At 44.4% G+C, this 14,705-nt stretch overlaps 1 protein-coding gene across 1 annotated transcript in view; it reads right to left on the bottom strand.

Annotated features, from left to right (window-relative positions):
- LOC124790103 (acetylcholinesterase-like) overlaps positions 1-14,705 on the bottom strand; it is an 81,859-nt gene that overhangs the window by 30,290 nt on the left and 36,864 nt on the right. Inside the window, 4 exon segments of the mRNA XM_047257673.1 lie at positions 1,816-1,997; positions 8,064-8,214; positions 11,027-11,172; positions 11,175-11,213. Of these exon segments, the coding sequence (XP_047113629.1) occupies positions 1,816-1,997; positions 8,064-8,214; positions 11,027-11,172; positions 11,175-11,213 (518 nt within the window).

The raw sequence follows: 14,705 nt of genomic DNA, 5'->3' as shown, positions 1-14,705 counted from the left end.
ACAGTTGCACACACTGAGTATCTGACGTTTTGAAATTTTCTGTCCCGATTTTTCTCCTGATTTATTAAAATACTAGGATGATTTATTGCAGTTTTGGGGCCTTTGAATCTACATCTACACCTATGCGGCTGTTCTGCAAATAGTGGTGATGTGACACATGATTAGAGAAATTAATCTCCCGTGAGATTTTATTTTAAATTAAAAAAAAAATCTATTTGGAGAATACTCAGTCACGTGCTAGAAATATGTAAGACGAATTACGGAAAACCTTAACCATAGCGATGAATACGAGCTTGAATCTCGGTACTCCCGAATATGGGTCATGTTTTGAACCAGTAACCTTATTGATTAGTCTTGTTATCAGAGAGGATACATTACGTCAGAAAATGCTAACAGCAATCCTGTTCTATTAGCTGTATAAAAACTGTTTTAACTTGAATATACTATGTTGAGAATCGAGACATCACTAGGTGACATGATAAATAAGAGGGGCAGTCAAATGAAAAGCGCGCACTTGCCACAACAGGACCACAGAATGGTTCCATTGAAACGTAATCACCACACCTGTTAAAACATATATACCACTGAGAGACGAGACGATCAATGCCTGTTTCGTTAAACTCGGTCGAATACTGACGGATCCACAACCGCACCCACTCTTGCACTTCTTCGACCGACTGAAACCGGCCGGCCGCGGTGGTCTCGCGGTTCTAGGCGCGCAGTCCGGAACCGCGCGACTGCTACGGTCGCAGGTTCGAATCCTGCCTCGGGCATGGATGTGTGTGATGTCCTTAGGTTAGTTAGGTTTAAGTAGTTCTAAGTTCTAGGGGACCGATGACCACAGTAGTTAAGTCCCATAGTGCTCAGAGCCATTTCAACCATTTTTTTTGACTGAAACCGACGTCCACGTGTATCTTTCTTCAGGTTGCCAAAGATGTGCAAATCACACGGTGACAGATTCGGGCTGTACGTAGGATATTGCAGTGTTTCCCAGCCAAATCGTTGAAACGTAGTCTTCATCCGATTGTCAGAGTGGGGGCGAGCATTATCGTGGATCAGGATGATTCCGTCCCACAGCATTCCTGGACGTTTTGACATTATGGCGAGTCACATTTTTCTGCAAAGTGGCTTCATAAAACTGTGCTCTGATTGTGGTTCCATGCTCGAGGAAGTCGAATAGCAGAGGAAGTATCATGTTGCATGGTGACGCCCACGCCCCTCCAAACAAACACACACACACACACACACACACACACACACACACACACACGCACGCATGAGCGCTTCCATGCAAGCACACTGCCTGCCAGACAAAGGCTACACTTCGACGATTTGGTTATGAAACACTACAACCTCCTCTGTACAGACCGGATCTTTCACAATATGATTTTCACATCAGTGGCGACCCGAAGAAGGAAGGAGGTCACGCGTGGACGTCGATTTCAGTGGCACGAGGAAGTGCAAGGCTGGTTGTGAATCCATAAGCTGCCGATCGCGTTTAACGAAACAGGCATTGACCGTCCCGTCTCCTAGTAGGATAATGCCTTAATGAGTGTGATCATTACTTTCCAGTCGAACCATTCCAAGGTCCTGTTGTCGTTTGTGGTCAATTCCCATTTGACTCCTCTGACAGAAAATCTTTCCACAAACATGAATTAACATATTATTTCTCTGTTAGTAAATAACAGTGGAGGCTTGCCGCCCATAAAGAATGCTCAATTGACAATGTGAGGTGTGGTGCAGGATTTCAACCATGCGTGATCATTAGTTCTTTAGTTCTCCCACTGCACGCTAGTAGACGTAACAATTACTCACATACACCAGAGCGTCAGGATTATCTGCAGAAATAGTGTCGTTGCCGAAGTAGAACTCCCTCACTTTGGCTGCTGCAGCTTGTTGTTCCTCTACTGTTGACAGGTGCAGACAGGGCCCCACCGACTCCACGAACTGGTTGTTGAGAGTGTTGATCTTATCGGTATCGTTAAGTATCCCAAAACCTAAACAAAAACATACAGCAATAAGTACCGAACCTAGATTCGTACACGATGCAGGTTTCCGCACACACTGCCCGTGCCTCATAGCCGGGCTGTTAAGGGCGACGGGCTAGCCCTCCTGAGCCGTCAAGCTGGCGAGCTGACAAGGAAGTGATATCTCAACTCTCATGTCGCCGCGAGGAGTGGCCTCGTGGTTAGAGGCGTCATGTCACGGATTGTGCGGCCCCTCCCACCGGAGATTCAAGTCCTGTGTGTGTGTTGTTCTTAGCATATTTTAGTATAAGTAGTGTGTACGTCTAGGGACCGGTGACCTCAGCAGTTAGGTCCCTTAGGAATTCACACACATTTGAGCTGTCATGCCAAAATCGGCAGCAATTTTTTTTTTTGGCACTCATTGTTAACGTCACTATAAATACATAACACAAATTTCAGCTGCCAGTACACACTGTAATTTACTTAAAAGTTGTGCAAACTTGTATTTCCTGATTTGACGCGTTCCAACTTCGAAAGTGATACCCTGGCTATCTCTAGCTGTTGCTGTGACGCACATGGTGCACATTATCGGGAATTGCAGCCCTCGCATTATCGCTGCCGCACTCGTTGAAGAGGCTTTGTTAAAAATGGAAGCTAATTTGTATCTTGAGACTCTTCCGTTTGGTCCATGTTTGCAAAAAGAACAATATGGGATTGTGGGTCCTTCTTGATTCAAAACTCTACTGTTTAATGTTCTTTCAATAATGGCTCTGAGCACTACGCGACTTAACTTCTGAGGTCATCAGTCGCCTAGAACTTAGAACTAATTAAACCTAACTAACCTAAGGACATCACACACATCCATGCCCGAGGCAGGATTCGAACCTGCTACCGTAGCGGTCACCCAGCTCCAGACTGTAGCGCCTAGAACCGCACGGCCACTCCGACCGGCCAATGTTCTTTCCGAAACTAGTTTCTTCGACAATATCGTCATCAGTCGGTTTTTCTTTATTTGAAAATTATCATCGTTACAGATATTGCAAAACGATATTGAGCCGTGCGTGGCTCGTGTTTCCGCCATAATGTATTTTACACCCTGTTTTTAACGTACTTCCACCTCACTACGTTATTTTAAATTACTACTGTCACTGAATTCCTGCTTTGCCTGACCGTGAGCGGCATTAGCAGCGCCTATCGATATATATCCCCCCTCGTAGTATCTTTGCTCGACTGCTATTACTCCCCGGTCGTTGTCTGTCGTAAGGGAGTTCGGTTCACGAGTTCGGGTGGGTCAGTCAGTTGGAACGCGTCTGGAGCGCTCTCCGGACATGCAGTCGGGGAATTGCAATACGATACTAGGGCAGTCGGGTTGGAGTTGCAGTGTGGTCTGCGTCGACATGGCTCGCCCGGCCATTGGTGCCACGCATCACTTGAGCCGGGCAATGTTCTTGGTGGAACGTCGGTCGGTCGTCCTACTGGAAGACGCGTTTTGGCTCGCCCATCGTTCATGAGTCGGCTATGTGTGTGTGTGTGTGTGTGTGTGTGTGTGTGCGCGCGCGTTGGGTATCGCTCAGGTCTTCGTGCAAGTGTTTATCAGGTTGTGTGTGTAGTTGGCCTTATTTCCACTGACGACTATTTCAAATATTTTCGGTATTCTGCGGGAGTCGGTCGGTTGCTGCGGACCAGGAAGTTATATCCGAGCGGTGCAGTTGGCTGGTTCCGCTGGCGGTCCTGCGCAGTGTCGGAGCGTTCGTGGAACTGTCCGATCGTTACGAGCTTCGTGGTTCACCGACCCAGGACGTCAAAGTTGAGACGTGGTTTCAACTACCCAAACCACGTCCATTCATGTTGTGTGGTTCGTTTCGGTGGTTCGCTGTTGGGGAGGTTTTTCTGTGAGCAACACCGAGTATTTCTATTGCTGAAATTTAGCCGCCATGCGGTGTAATTAACTATATTGCTTGACTACGATTCAAGTGCACCAGCGGAATTTTCTATCTTGTGACCGTTAGTGTTCTGGTTACCTGCCATGGCCACTGACATAAATTTAGGCAGTGTCCTTTCCTCACCTGTTGTCGCTGTCCAACATGGTGTCTAGTTTTGACAACTTATACATATTTCATTGTGGATAACTTTTTGTGTTAGAGTTCTCATGTACCAATTGGTGGCAAGCAAGTCGTTGTGTCGGTCGGTCCGTGGCTGTCCCTTGGTTGGATTCCGACGGATCAAGTGTAGTTGGGCTCACCACCTGTCTCACCTAAGTGAACGAAAGCAGACCGACCTCCCTGGAGGCTTCTGAGTGCCGTTTTCTTTATTGTCCTTCTCACCGGTGTTTAATTGCCTGTTTATAATCCATCATAGCCAATGATTTAAAAAATTATTGTTTTTACTGGACTTCATGTATTTTGAATTTTGGAAAATCAATTGTGGGCCTTAAGCCACTTAAAACCTTATTCTTGAAATTACCCTTTAAACAAAAACATTGCGACCTTCTGCCTAAAAATATTATGGTAATATATTTTCAAATTTTCAAATTTTCAAATTTAATTCTGGCCCTCAGGCGCATGTATTGCACCTTGCATATGTTTATTCTATCTACTTTTGCGTGAGGCTTTCCAGCCTAGCTGTGATACCATGTATATTATAATTATTTTATTTGCTATTGTAACTGCATTTTTATTTGGTTGATTTTTAAGATTTCTTGTTTGGAAGCCTTCAGCCGTGAAATAATTGCCTTTTGGAAACTCAGAGGTCTAAAGGTTCGGCTATGTGCCGTTTTGGTTTAAAGGTGTTATTAAATTACAATAAATTACAATTTTGAGTGAACCTGACCGACACCTTATTTGGCCCTTTCCACAATCCTAACCACCTGTTCTGCCCTGCGTCTCAGTTATTATACGTGGTGTGCCTGGTTCCAGATATTTATTGTTTGCGTAGTTTTATAATACCTCATTTACTTTTAAGTCACATGATTTCTACGTTTGTTGACATTCTTCTGGCATATTTCCTGTGTTTCATTGCCGTTTCTTTGGCATACAGCATGTCACCTGCAACTGTATGAGTGGCTATTATTAACAAAATTGCTATGTACAGATCAGTGCATTTTTCTGTCTGCCACCGTTACAATGTTCTTTAGTTGCAGTAGACCCTAGTACACTTTTTTTTTATTTTTTCGGTTTCAGAATCTGATTATTTATTGAGCCTCTGTCTACAGACACTGACGAGTGCCTTCGGTACCGAACGACCTCCGTGTCGTCCTTCACCAGTGGCGTCATTGGATACAGTATGTAGAGGTGTGGGGTCAGCACTAGAGATCAGAAATGGAGCGAGTCCTAACGCTGTGGGTGGTATACTTCACAAACCAAGGCGCTACTGTTACATTAGTGCAAACGGGCTTCCTTTGTTCCCACTGGAGTTCCACAGGTATGACATGTCTGGTAATTGTGGCACTGCGGTCGCTTCATGCTCGACTTTTCCTCTTTTACTAAAGCATGTAGGAGTTCAAGGCTAGTCGTGACCTACCTCTAGCATGGAAGATGAGTAAACGATTTTGCTGCTATGAAGTAGCACTGTCAAGACGTTAAGACCAATTATCGGGATCAGATGGCCTAACGAAGCTGTGCTTTGTGAGACTGTATAGGGGTAAGACGAAAATTGGTTGATGCGATGTACGTAGTTCCAAACGTGTTCCATTAGAGAAGTGATGTCTGGAATAGGTAAGTAAATATTCACACCATCTATATATATATATATATATATATATATATATATATATATATATATATAGAACAATATTCGCTTCTTACTGATCAGTCATTATAGTAGTACACAATGATCGTCATCCCTAATGGTTGCTTATGTCATTTGGACAGGTTGGAAACTGAAACTTGCTCTTGAAAATGCATATAACGCCAAAAATCATGATTCTGTGAAATAAATGATCATAATCTACATACTACTGCCAGAAATTTCTTTCAAAAAAGTTGTGTGTGTAGCGGCAATGCCACGAGTCCGCGATTATACGGGGTGTTCATAAAATCTCTCCGCTGTGCCGTATGACTGTTAGCCGCGCGTGCCGTATGATTGTTCGCCTGTCTGGGTTACTTCCCTTCAAGTGGACTCTCACAACATTCCACTGTTTCGTTTATGTCAGCCAGCGTCAGTAGTATCGTTGGTGTGTGTCGTTACGTGTTGACGTGAACGTTTAAGGTTAGTTCCTTTGTTCGTTTGTTTCGTTTTTGTCACTGTTAAAATGCTAACCATTGAACAACGTGTGTTCTTAGTCGAACAAGTGTTCAAATCTGGTGATAAATGCAGTTCGTCAAACATTTAATTCAGTTTTGCCAGAGACAACACTCCCACATCGCTATACTGTGCGAGATTTGACGAACAAATTTCGAAGTACGGGTTCACTGAGAAGTGTTCTTCCTAGCGTTTTGTATGAGGATAAACTACTCGATATTTCCGAAAAAAATGTCCGTGATTCCGAACAAGTCAGTAAGAAAACTCTCTCAGGAAATCGATGTTAGTGTCGAAACGGCCCACACAGCTGCAAGGAAAAATTAGAACTTTTCCAACACAAAGTGACTGTCTTGCAAGAACTGAAAAGTACTGATCATGGCAAGAGACTGTATTATTGTCAATGGTTCAAAAATTTCGTACAACAAAATGGAAGGGATATTCTTAATGAAACGTTTTTCACTGATGAGGCGTGGTTTAATTTATCCGGGTACATAAACCCGCAAAATTCTCGTATGCGGAGTACTACAAATCCATTGTGTATTCGTGAGGAACCACTACATTCTGTGAAAATAAGAGTGTGGATTGCAATTTCTAGACGTCGGATTGTGGGTCCCATATTTTTCAACGAAACAATAAGCGCACAACGATACTGCAGTGATATTCTGTACCCATTCATAGGAGAACTTGTGTTAAGTGAAATACTGAACAGTTGTCGGCCGGAGCGGCCGTGCGGTTCTAGGCGCTACAGTCTGGAGCCGAGCGACCGCTACGGTCGCAGGTTCGAATCCTGCCTCGGGCATGGATGTGTGCGATGTCCTTAGGTTAGTTAGGTTTAATTAGTTCTAAGTTCTAGGCGACTTATGACCTCAGAAGTTAAGTCGCATAGTGCTCAGAGCCATTTGAACCAACCACTCAACGGTTATTTTCAGCAAGATGGTGCAACCGCGCATACAGCTCGCGTTTCAATGTCACTGCTTGCTGATGTTTTTGGTTTTCGCATAATTTCACAGGGACTTTGGTTTCCACGATCGCCTGACCTAACACCACCTGACTTTTTCTTCTGGGGTGCAGCGAAAGCAACTGTCTATAAAAACCGTCCAAAATCCATCGATGGATTGATAACTGCAATATCCACTTTCACTGCTTCTGTTACAGAAGAAATGTTACAGCTTGTGTTTGGAAACATGATTAGACGAATTAAACTGTGTATTCAACAACAGGGGGGGGGGGGGGGACACTTTCAACATATAATGTGAAAACTTCTAAGTAAAAATGAATATTCAATGAATTAATAACTTGTATTTCACTGAGTTTCATTTAGGTATATTCACTGCGACATACGGCACGCGCGGCTATCATACGGCACTGCGGAGAGACTTTTTGAACACCCCGTACTTGCGAACTCGTGTACTCGCTCTCCTTTCTGAGCGAGTCAAAGTCCACTTGTACCGGACAACAGTGACAGGTCTGCAGCGGCGACGACTCACTAGTCGAGTCTTCGAGCACACTGAGGCAGAGTTCGGAATGACGTCATATGACTCGCTAGCGAGATTCAAACCGTCCGGTGAGCCTCTGTACCGTGCGGGCCAGGCCGCAAGAAAAGAGCAGGGTGGGCTGAACCAGCACCATGTACGATTATAACCGAAATACGATGCAGTTGCATTTACTCATATTTGGCAACGCGAGATTACATTTGTAAGCCTCCTTAACCTGTAGTTATAATTACACAGTAGATTGCACTGAAACTATTAATATTTTGTCGGTTATTACTGTATGTCCCAGAAATTTATTCTAATATTATTACATCGTTTTAGGGATGTGTTACACTTCTCTGCTGTATAATTTGTAGATACGTACTATTTTCACCGGAAGTGACGCCTGTCATGATGGGCACTCGCAGGAAACGGCCATCGATGAGCGGCTGTATTGGAGGTTCCGAGATGAAAGCACCCTCATGCTCTGCTTCGATATGCGGTGACCAGAGAGCATACGAGTACAGCAGCTTCTCCTGAAACCAAAAACGTGTTCTCGTGAAAGCTACATTTGTTACTTCCACATTGTAAACAGTACATTAACGAAATGTGAGTCCATGAAAAATATTCTTCTTGTTCCCAGCTATCCTGGTGCCCGTAACCGAGCTCTTTATTGCCAATCTCATGAAAATCTTGCATTATCAAAATATTTGCTACAACGAGTGGATATACTTAAACAGGATTTCTGTTACAGGCTTCTAGCCGTTATAGAGCAGACGTAATAGACAAAGTTATAACAAGAAACCGTGCACATTAATGTAACGTTTGAATACAAAATTAGTTTGAAGATCGGATCACTTTGCACTTCAAGGTATGCACATAAATTGGGAAGAGTCAGTCACCATTCTAATTATGACATCACATACCATTTTTGTTTGACTACAGCAAAGACTGCAAGAAATTGGTGCACTGCTCAAAAGAATTAGGGATACATGACTTTGGGCGTACGTCGTACTCCACTGGGCAGTAACTGAGGACTGGGTATGTTACCAAATTATACCTCTATCTTTCACAAATTAATCCATCAATTTTGTTATAACTACGTTTTGTAATTTTATAGGTAATTTTAAGTTATTTTAATGTAATAAGTTTCCTTTAATTTACGTCTTTATTTTAATGTATCCCTCAGATTTGTGTCCCGAATTATATTACAATTGTAGATCTGAAGATGATCATGTGATGATCGGAACTGGTCACTTTTTAATAAATGTGCCTTACGATCTAGACTATTATAATTAATTTTAAATAAAATCAAGTGTATGGGCAGACCATTTGCTCGTCTTGTACATCCTATTTCGCTCTACGAGCATCACGGTGCTAAATGTATATTCAGTTTCAGAGACGGAACGTGCTATCCCTCTGCCGCTAAATACTGTCGTCCTGTTAAACTCCGTAGTGTCACCTGTTAAGCTCCCAAACAGCCCAATGTGAGATAAGGGCCTGAACCGCCAAGTGTCAGCAAGCGAAGGTCGTCGAATGATGTGTACGTTATCACTACACACACTGAAGTGACGAAGTCAAGGGATAGCACATATACAGATTGCGAAGTATAGCGTACACAAGGTATAAAAGGGCGGTGCAATTTATACTCAAGTGATTCATGTGAAAAGGTTTCCGACTTGATGATGGTCGCACGACGGAAATTAGCATACTCTGAACGCAGAATGGCAGTTGGGGCTAGAAGCATGCTACATTCCATTTCGGAAATCGTTAGGGAATTCAATATTCCGAGATGCACAGTGTCAATAGCGTGCCGAGAATATCACATTTCAGGCGTTACCTCTCAAAACTGACAAGGCAGTGGCCGACAGCCTTCGTTTACCAAACCGAGTGCAGCGGCGTTTATGTAGAGTTGTGAGTACTTACAGACAAGCAATACTGCGTGAAATAATTGCAGAAATCAATGCACAATGAACGACGAACATATCTGTTAGAGCGAGCGCCTTTGCTAGCAGCACGACATCGCCCTGCGCCCGGGCTAGTGAACTTATCGATTAGACCCCAGACGACTGGAAAACCGTGGCCTTGTCAGATTTGTTTCGCTTTCAGCTGGTAAGAGCTGATCGTAGGGTTCGAGTGTGGCGGTGCCGCAGACCCCACGTCGGCAAGTTGTCAACAAGGCATTGTGCAAGCTGGTGGTTCCTCCATAGTAGTATGCGCTGCGTTTACATCAAATGGAATGGGTCCTCTGGTCCAGCTGAACCGATCATTGACTGTAAACGATTATGTTCAGCTGCTTGGAGACCACTTGCAGTCATTCATGCACTTCATGTTCCCAATCACGCTACCGGTCCACAGTTGTTCATGATTGGTTTGAAGAACATTGTGGACAATTCCAGCGCATTATGTGGTTACCCACAGCGCCTTACATGAATCCCATCGAACATTTATGGAAAGTCATCAAGAGATCAGTTCGTGCAGAAATCCTGCACGGGTAGCACTTCCGCAGTTGTGCTCGGCTGTAGAGGCACATTGGCTCAGTATTTCTGCAGGGGACTTCCAACGACTTGTTGAGTCCATGCCAAGTCCAGTTGCTGCTCTACGCCGGACAGTAGGACGTCCGACACGATATTAGGAGGTATTCCATGACTTTTGTCACCTAAGTATATATTCCGCCAATGGACGTGACACTGATATTCGCCGTTTTAGACTATCTTGTGTCAACTCTTCGCATCCCAAATTCCGACCTCCCCCACCCCTACCTAACAACTATGGGTAAATGTCCTCGGAAATTCCAGCAGTTAGACGAGCACCCTCGAAAACCATAGATTCGTCAATAATAGAATTCGTTCTCGATTACTTTTACGTATCATCCCCTCGATATCCTTCCCCATCGATAAGGACACGAGGCCGTCCAGAGTGGCCGTACGGTTCTAGGCGCTACAGTCTGGAGCCAAGCGGCCGCTAAGGTCGCAGGTTCGAATCCTGCCTCGGGCATAGAAGTTTGTGATGTCCTTAGTTAGGTTTAATCAGTTCTAAGTTCTAGGTGACTGATGACCTCAGAAGTTAAGTCGCATAATGCTCAGAGCCAGCCAAGGACACGAGGGCAGTGTTATCCCAACAGCGTATTTTTACTGACAGAATGTCTTATATGTAAAAAAATTTGCATGATATTGATCCAGGCGATCCAACCGCATGCTGCTGGAATCGGTGCACACATTCATATGACACGGATTATGTTTTACACATGTTTCAGCAACATTAATTTCTTTAGTCATTATGTGAATGTGGATCTGCCAAAAATGCACTGTTACACGATGCTATGACTGCCAAAATCATACGTCAAACCTCGTCTGTCAGTATGAGTGAGCTGTCCACCAGCAGGTCCGTAGCGTTGACAGAGCGCAGGAAGTCCACCAGCTGCTGGGAGTCATCCGTCTCGTAGCCCAGGGCAGCCCCCAGTCTGAAGGCGTTCCTACGAGCCGATTCCAGGGGATGAAGTTACCGCTCTGGATAATCAGCCGCGAGAACAGGCCTGTCGGAATGACAAACAGTCGAAAGAAATAGGTTCCCTGAGACATGGTATGAATGAGATATTTACTTCGTATGTATTTCGAATTGACCAGTAACGTGTCATTATCACAATGTTTTTCCTTATATTTCGTCGCACTAGGTCTTGTATTTCGTTGGAGGCTAAAGTCATTTGTTTGTCTGATGGTCGTCGCAATTCATTTGGTTCTGCTGCATGGAAAACTGTAAAGGCATTATGAACAATGTCTTCCTCCGTAGCCCTGTGATCAACGCGACAGACTTTCATGCGGGGGGCCCAGGTTCGATTCCCGTTACTGCCACGGATTTCTCCTTTATGAGAGGACTGGACTGGGGTGTACTCAGCCTCGTAATGCCAACTGAGGAGTTATCTGACTGAGAGGGAGCGGCTCCAAATTCGTAACGTCCACAACGGCCGGAAGTGCCGTGTGCCGATCCCATGCCCCTCCATACCGCATTCGATGATGAATAACTCAGAACGACATGGCGGTCGGCCGACTATGTTTGGTTTTCAAGGCCTGATCACGGGATTTTGTCCGTATCTCGCGGTCTTGCGGTAGCATTCTCGCTTCACCAGCACGGGGTCTCGGGTTGGATTCCCGGCGGGGTCACGGATTTTCTCTGCCTCGAGATGATTGGGTGTTGTTGTGTTGTCTTCATCATCATCATTCATCCCCATTATGGTCGGAGGAAGGCAATGGCAAACCACCTCCGCTACGACCTTGCCTAGTCGGCGGTGCGGGTCTCCCGCATCGTTCCCTACGCTCCTCCGAGTATGGGACCTCGTCACCATCACGGGATTTCCCTTCCACATGAACAATACGGGTTAGTGTGTACATGAAACCATCATTTTCCTCCATCCAGTTGAAAAGATGGTTGGAGAAATCGTGTCAGTCCCGAATTTTTCGTGACACTTTTTATGGTTTAATGGCCGTTTCTGAGGTCTACACATAACAAAGCTCAGTTATCATCAATTCCTGGAAATAAAACATGTAGCTCCTAGACTACATGGCAATAAACTGCATTTCTTGTTTCTTCGCTTACATTCGAACTCAGATGGGATATACACTATGTGATCAAAAGTATCCGGACACCTCGCTGAAAATGACTTACAAGTTCGTGGCATCCTGCAGCGGTAATGCTGGAATCCAGTATGGTGTTGGCCCACCCTTAGCCTTGATGACAGCTTCTACTCTCGTAGGCATACGTTCAATCAGGTGCTGGAAGGTTTCTTGTGGAACGGCAGCCCATTCTTCAAGGAAAGCTGCACTGAGGAGAGGCATCGATGTCGGTCGGTGCGGCCTGACACGAAGTCGCCGTTCCAAAACATCCCAAAGGTGTTCTGTAGGATTCAGGGCAGGAATCTGTGCAAGCCACTCCATTACAGGGATTTCATTGTCGCGTAACCACACCGCCACAAGCCGTGCATTATGAACAGGTGCTCGATCGTGTTGAAAGGTGCAATTGCCATCCCCGAATTGCTCTTCAACAGTGGGAAGCAAGAAGATGCCTAAAACATCAATGTAGGTCTGTGCTGTGATAGTGCCACACAAAACAACAAGGGGTGCAAGCACCCTCCATGAAAAACACGACCACCGCCTCCAATATTTTACTGTTGGCACTACACACGCTGGCAGATGACGTTCACCAGGCATTCGCCAAACCCATATCCTGCCATCGGAACGCCACATTGTGTACCGTGATTCTTCACTCCACACAACGTTTTTCCACTGTTCAAACGTCCAATGTTTACGCTCCTTGCAACAAGCGAGGCGTCGTTTGGCATTTACCGGCTGCTCGACCATGAAGTCCAAGTTTTCTCACCTCCCGCCTAAATGTCATAGTAGTTGCATTGGACCCTGATGCAGTTTGTAATTCCTGTGTGATGGTCTGGATAGATGTCTGCCTATTACACATTACGACCCTCTTAAACTGTAGGCGGTCTTTGTCAGTCAACAGACGAGGTCGGCCTGTACGCTTTTGTGCTGTACGTGTCCCTGTGTGATGGTCTGGATAGATGTCTGCCTATTACACATTACGACCCTCTTAAACTGTCGGCGGTCTTTGTCAGTCAACAGACGAGGTCGGCCTGTACGCTTTTGTGCTGTACGTGTCCCTTCACGTTTCCACTTCACTATCACATCGGAAGCATTGGGCCTAGGGATGTTTAGGAGAGTGGAACTCTCGCGTGCAGACGTATGACGCAAGTGACACCCAATCACCTGACCACGTGAGTTCCGCGGAGCGCCCAATTCTACTCTCTCATGAAGTCTAATGAATGACAGCTGAGGTCGCTGATATGGAGTGCCTGGCAATAGATGGCAGCACAATGCACCTAGTATGAAAACGTATGTTTTCGGGGATGTCAGGATACTTTTGATCGCATAGTGTATGAGTTTTGCCTAGATTGTTATTTTTCGGTAAAAGTTTAATATCCGGTTTGCTGAAACTCAAGTTAATGCATACATTAAATCATTGAAACAGCTTATGAAATGTGCATAACTTCCACTACCATTCTCTGTGAGAAAAGTAAGCGTAAAGGAACTGCAAGGTAACCACACAAGTTTCATGGCAAACTGAGAATGTTTGGCTTCATGTAGACCGTTCCGTCATCGAACGTTCTTGTTCGAAGTACTTACATCACTTATGGGTCAAATGTATTGGTATCAACAAATTAAAGATGAAAACTTCTGAGATGTTTTTGTTTTATGAAGCAGAAGCGAAGAAAGAAGGCAATAAAAATGCATATATGAATAATATGAGCGTTATACAGTCTTTTGCGAATGTGAAATATCTTGTTTAGACCAAAAACGTTTCACGTTATTTAAAAGCGTCATCAGTGGACTATGTTTTTGGCTCCTTACATTATTCGCCCAGAGTTGTTCTAGACACAGGAGTCCGTTTTTAAACACACGGCAATACACTAGTCAAAATATTTTCTCTTTTGCATGTTTTGGCTTATATACCCAAATTTTCCATATTGTCCCGCACGATCATTCAAACAAAAAAGGCAATATCAATCTCCAGGTATCATCCTTCCAAGCTCTCAATGTTGTTTTGCTTTTCTAGTGAATATAAAATATTGGAGGGTGTGAAGAAAATATCTGAACATAAAACGCAGGTTCTTCATAGACTATCAAAATACCTTCCAGTGCCCAAGTGCAGAGATGAGAAGTGACACTGCAGATGACGAGGTTTTCTGCAGATAACTTTTTTGTATAATTTGTCTAATTATAGTAAATATCTTCTATGAACGTCACGAAGATCGAGTTTAGAATAGTATCAAGAATATGCCCTAGGATCCTGCAACAGATGGATGCGCCTCTGTTCTCTTACCCTTTTTATGAACAGGAATAAATTGCGCCATTTTCCGGCTTGAGAGATTCTCGACGAACGCTAGCCAGGAAAGAGGTTGATTCCATCACTTAATACTAAATCTAAGGGAAGAACGTGTTTTTCAGGAAGGTTTCTAGCCGGG

The sequence above is a fragment of the Schistocerca piceifrons genome, chromosome 3 (genome assembly GCF_021461385.2).
Source record: "Schistocerca piceifrons isolate TAMUIC-IGC-003096 chromosome 3, iqSchPice1.1, whole genome shotgun sequence".
Lineage (NCBI taxonomy): Eukaryota > Metazoa > Arthropoda > Insecta > Orthoptera > Acrididae > Schistocerca > Schistocerca piceifrons.
The sequence above is the reverse complement of the archived record's forward strand: the minus strand, read 5'-3'. Positions and strand labels throughout refer to the sequence as shown.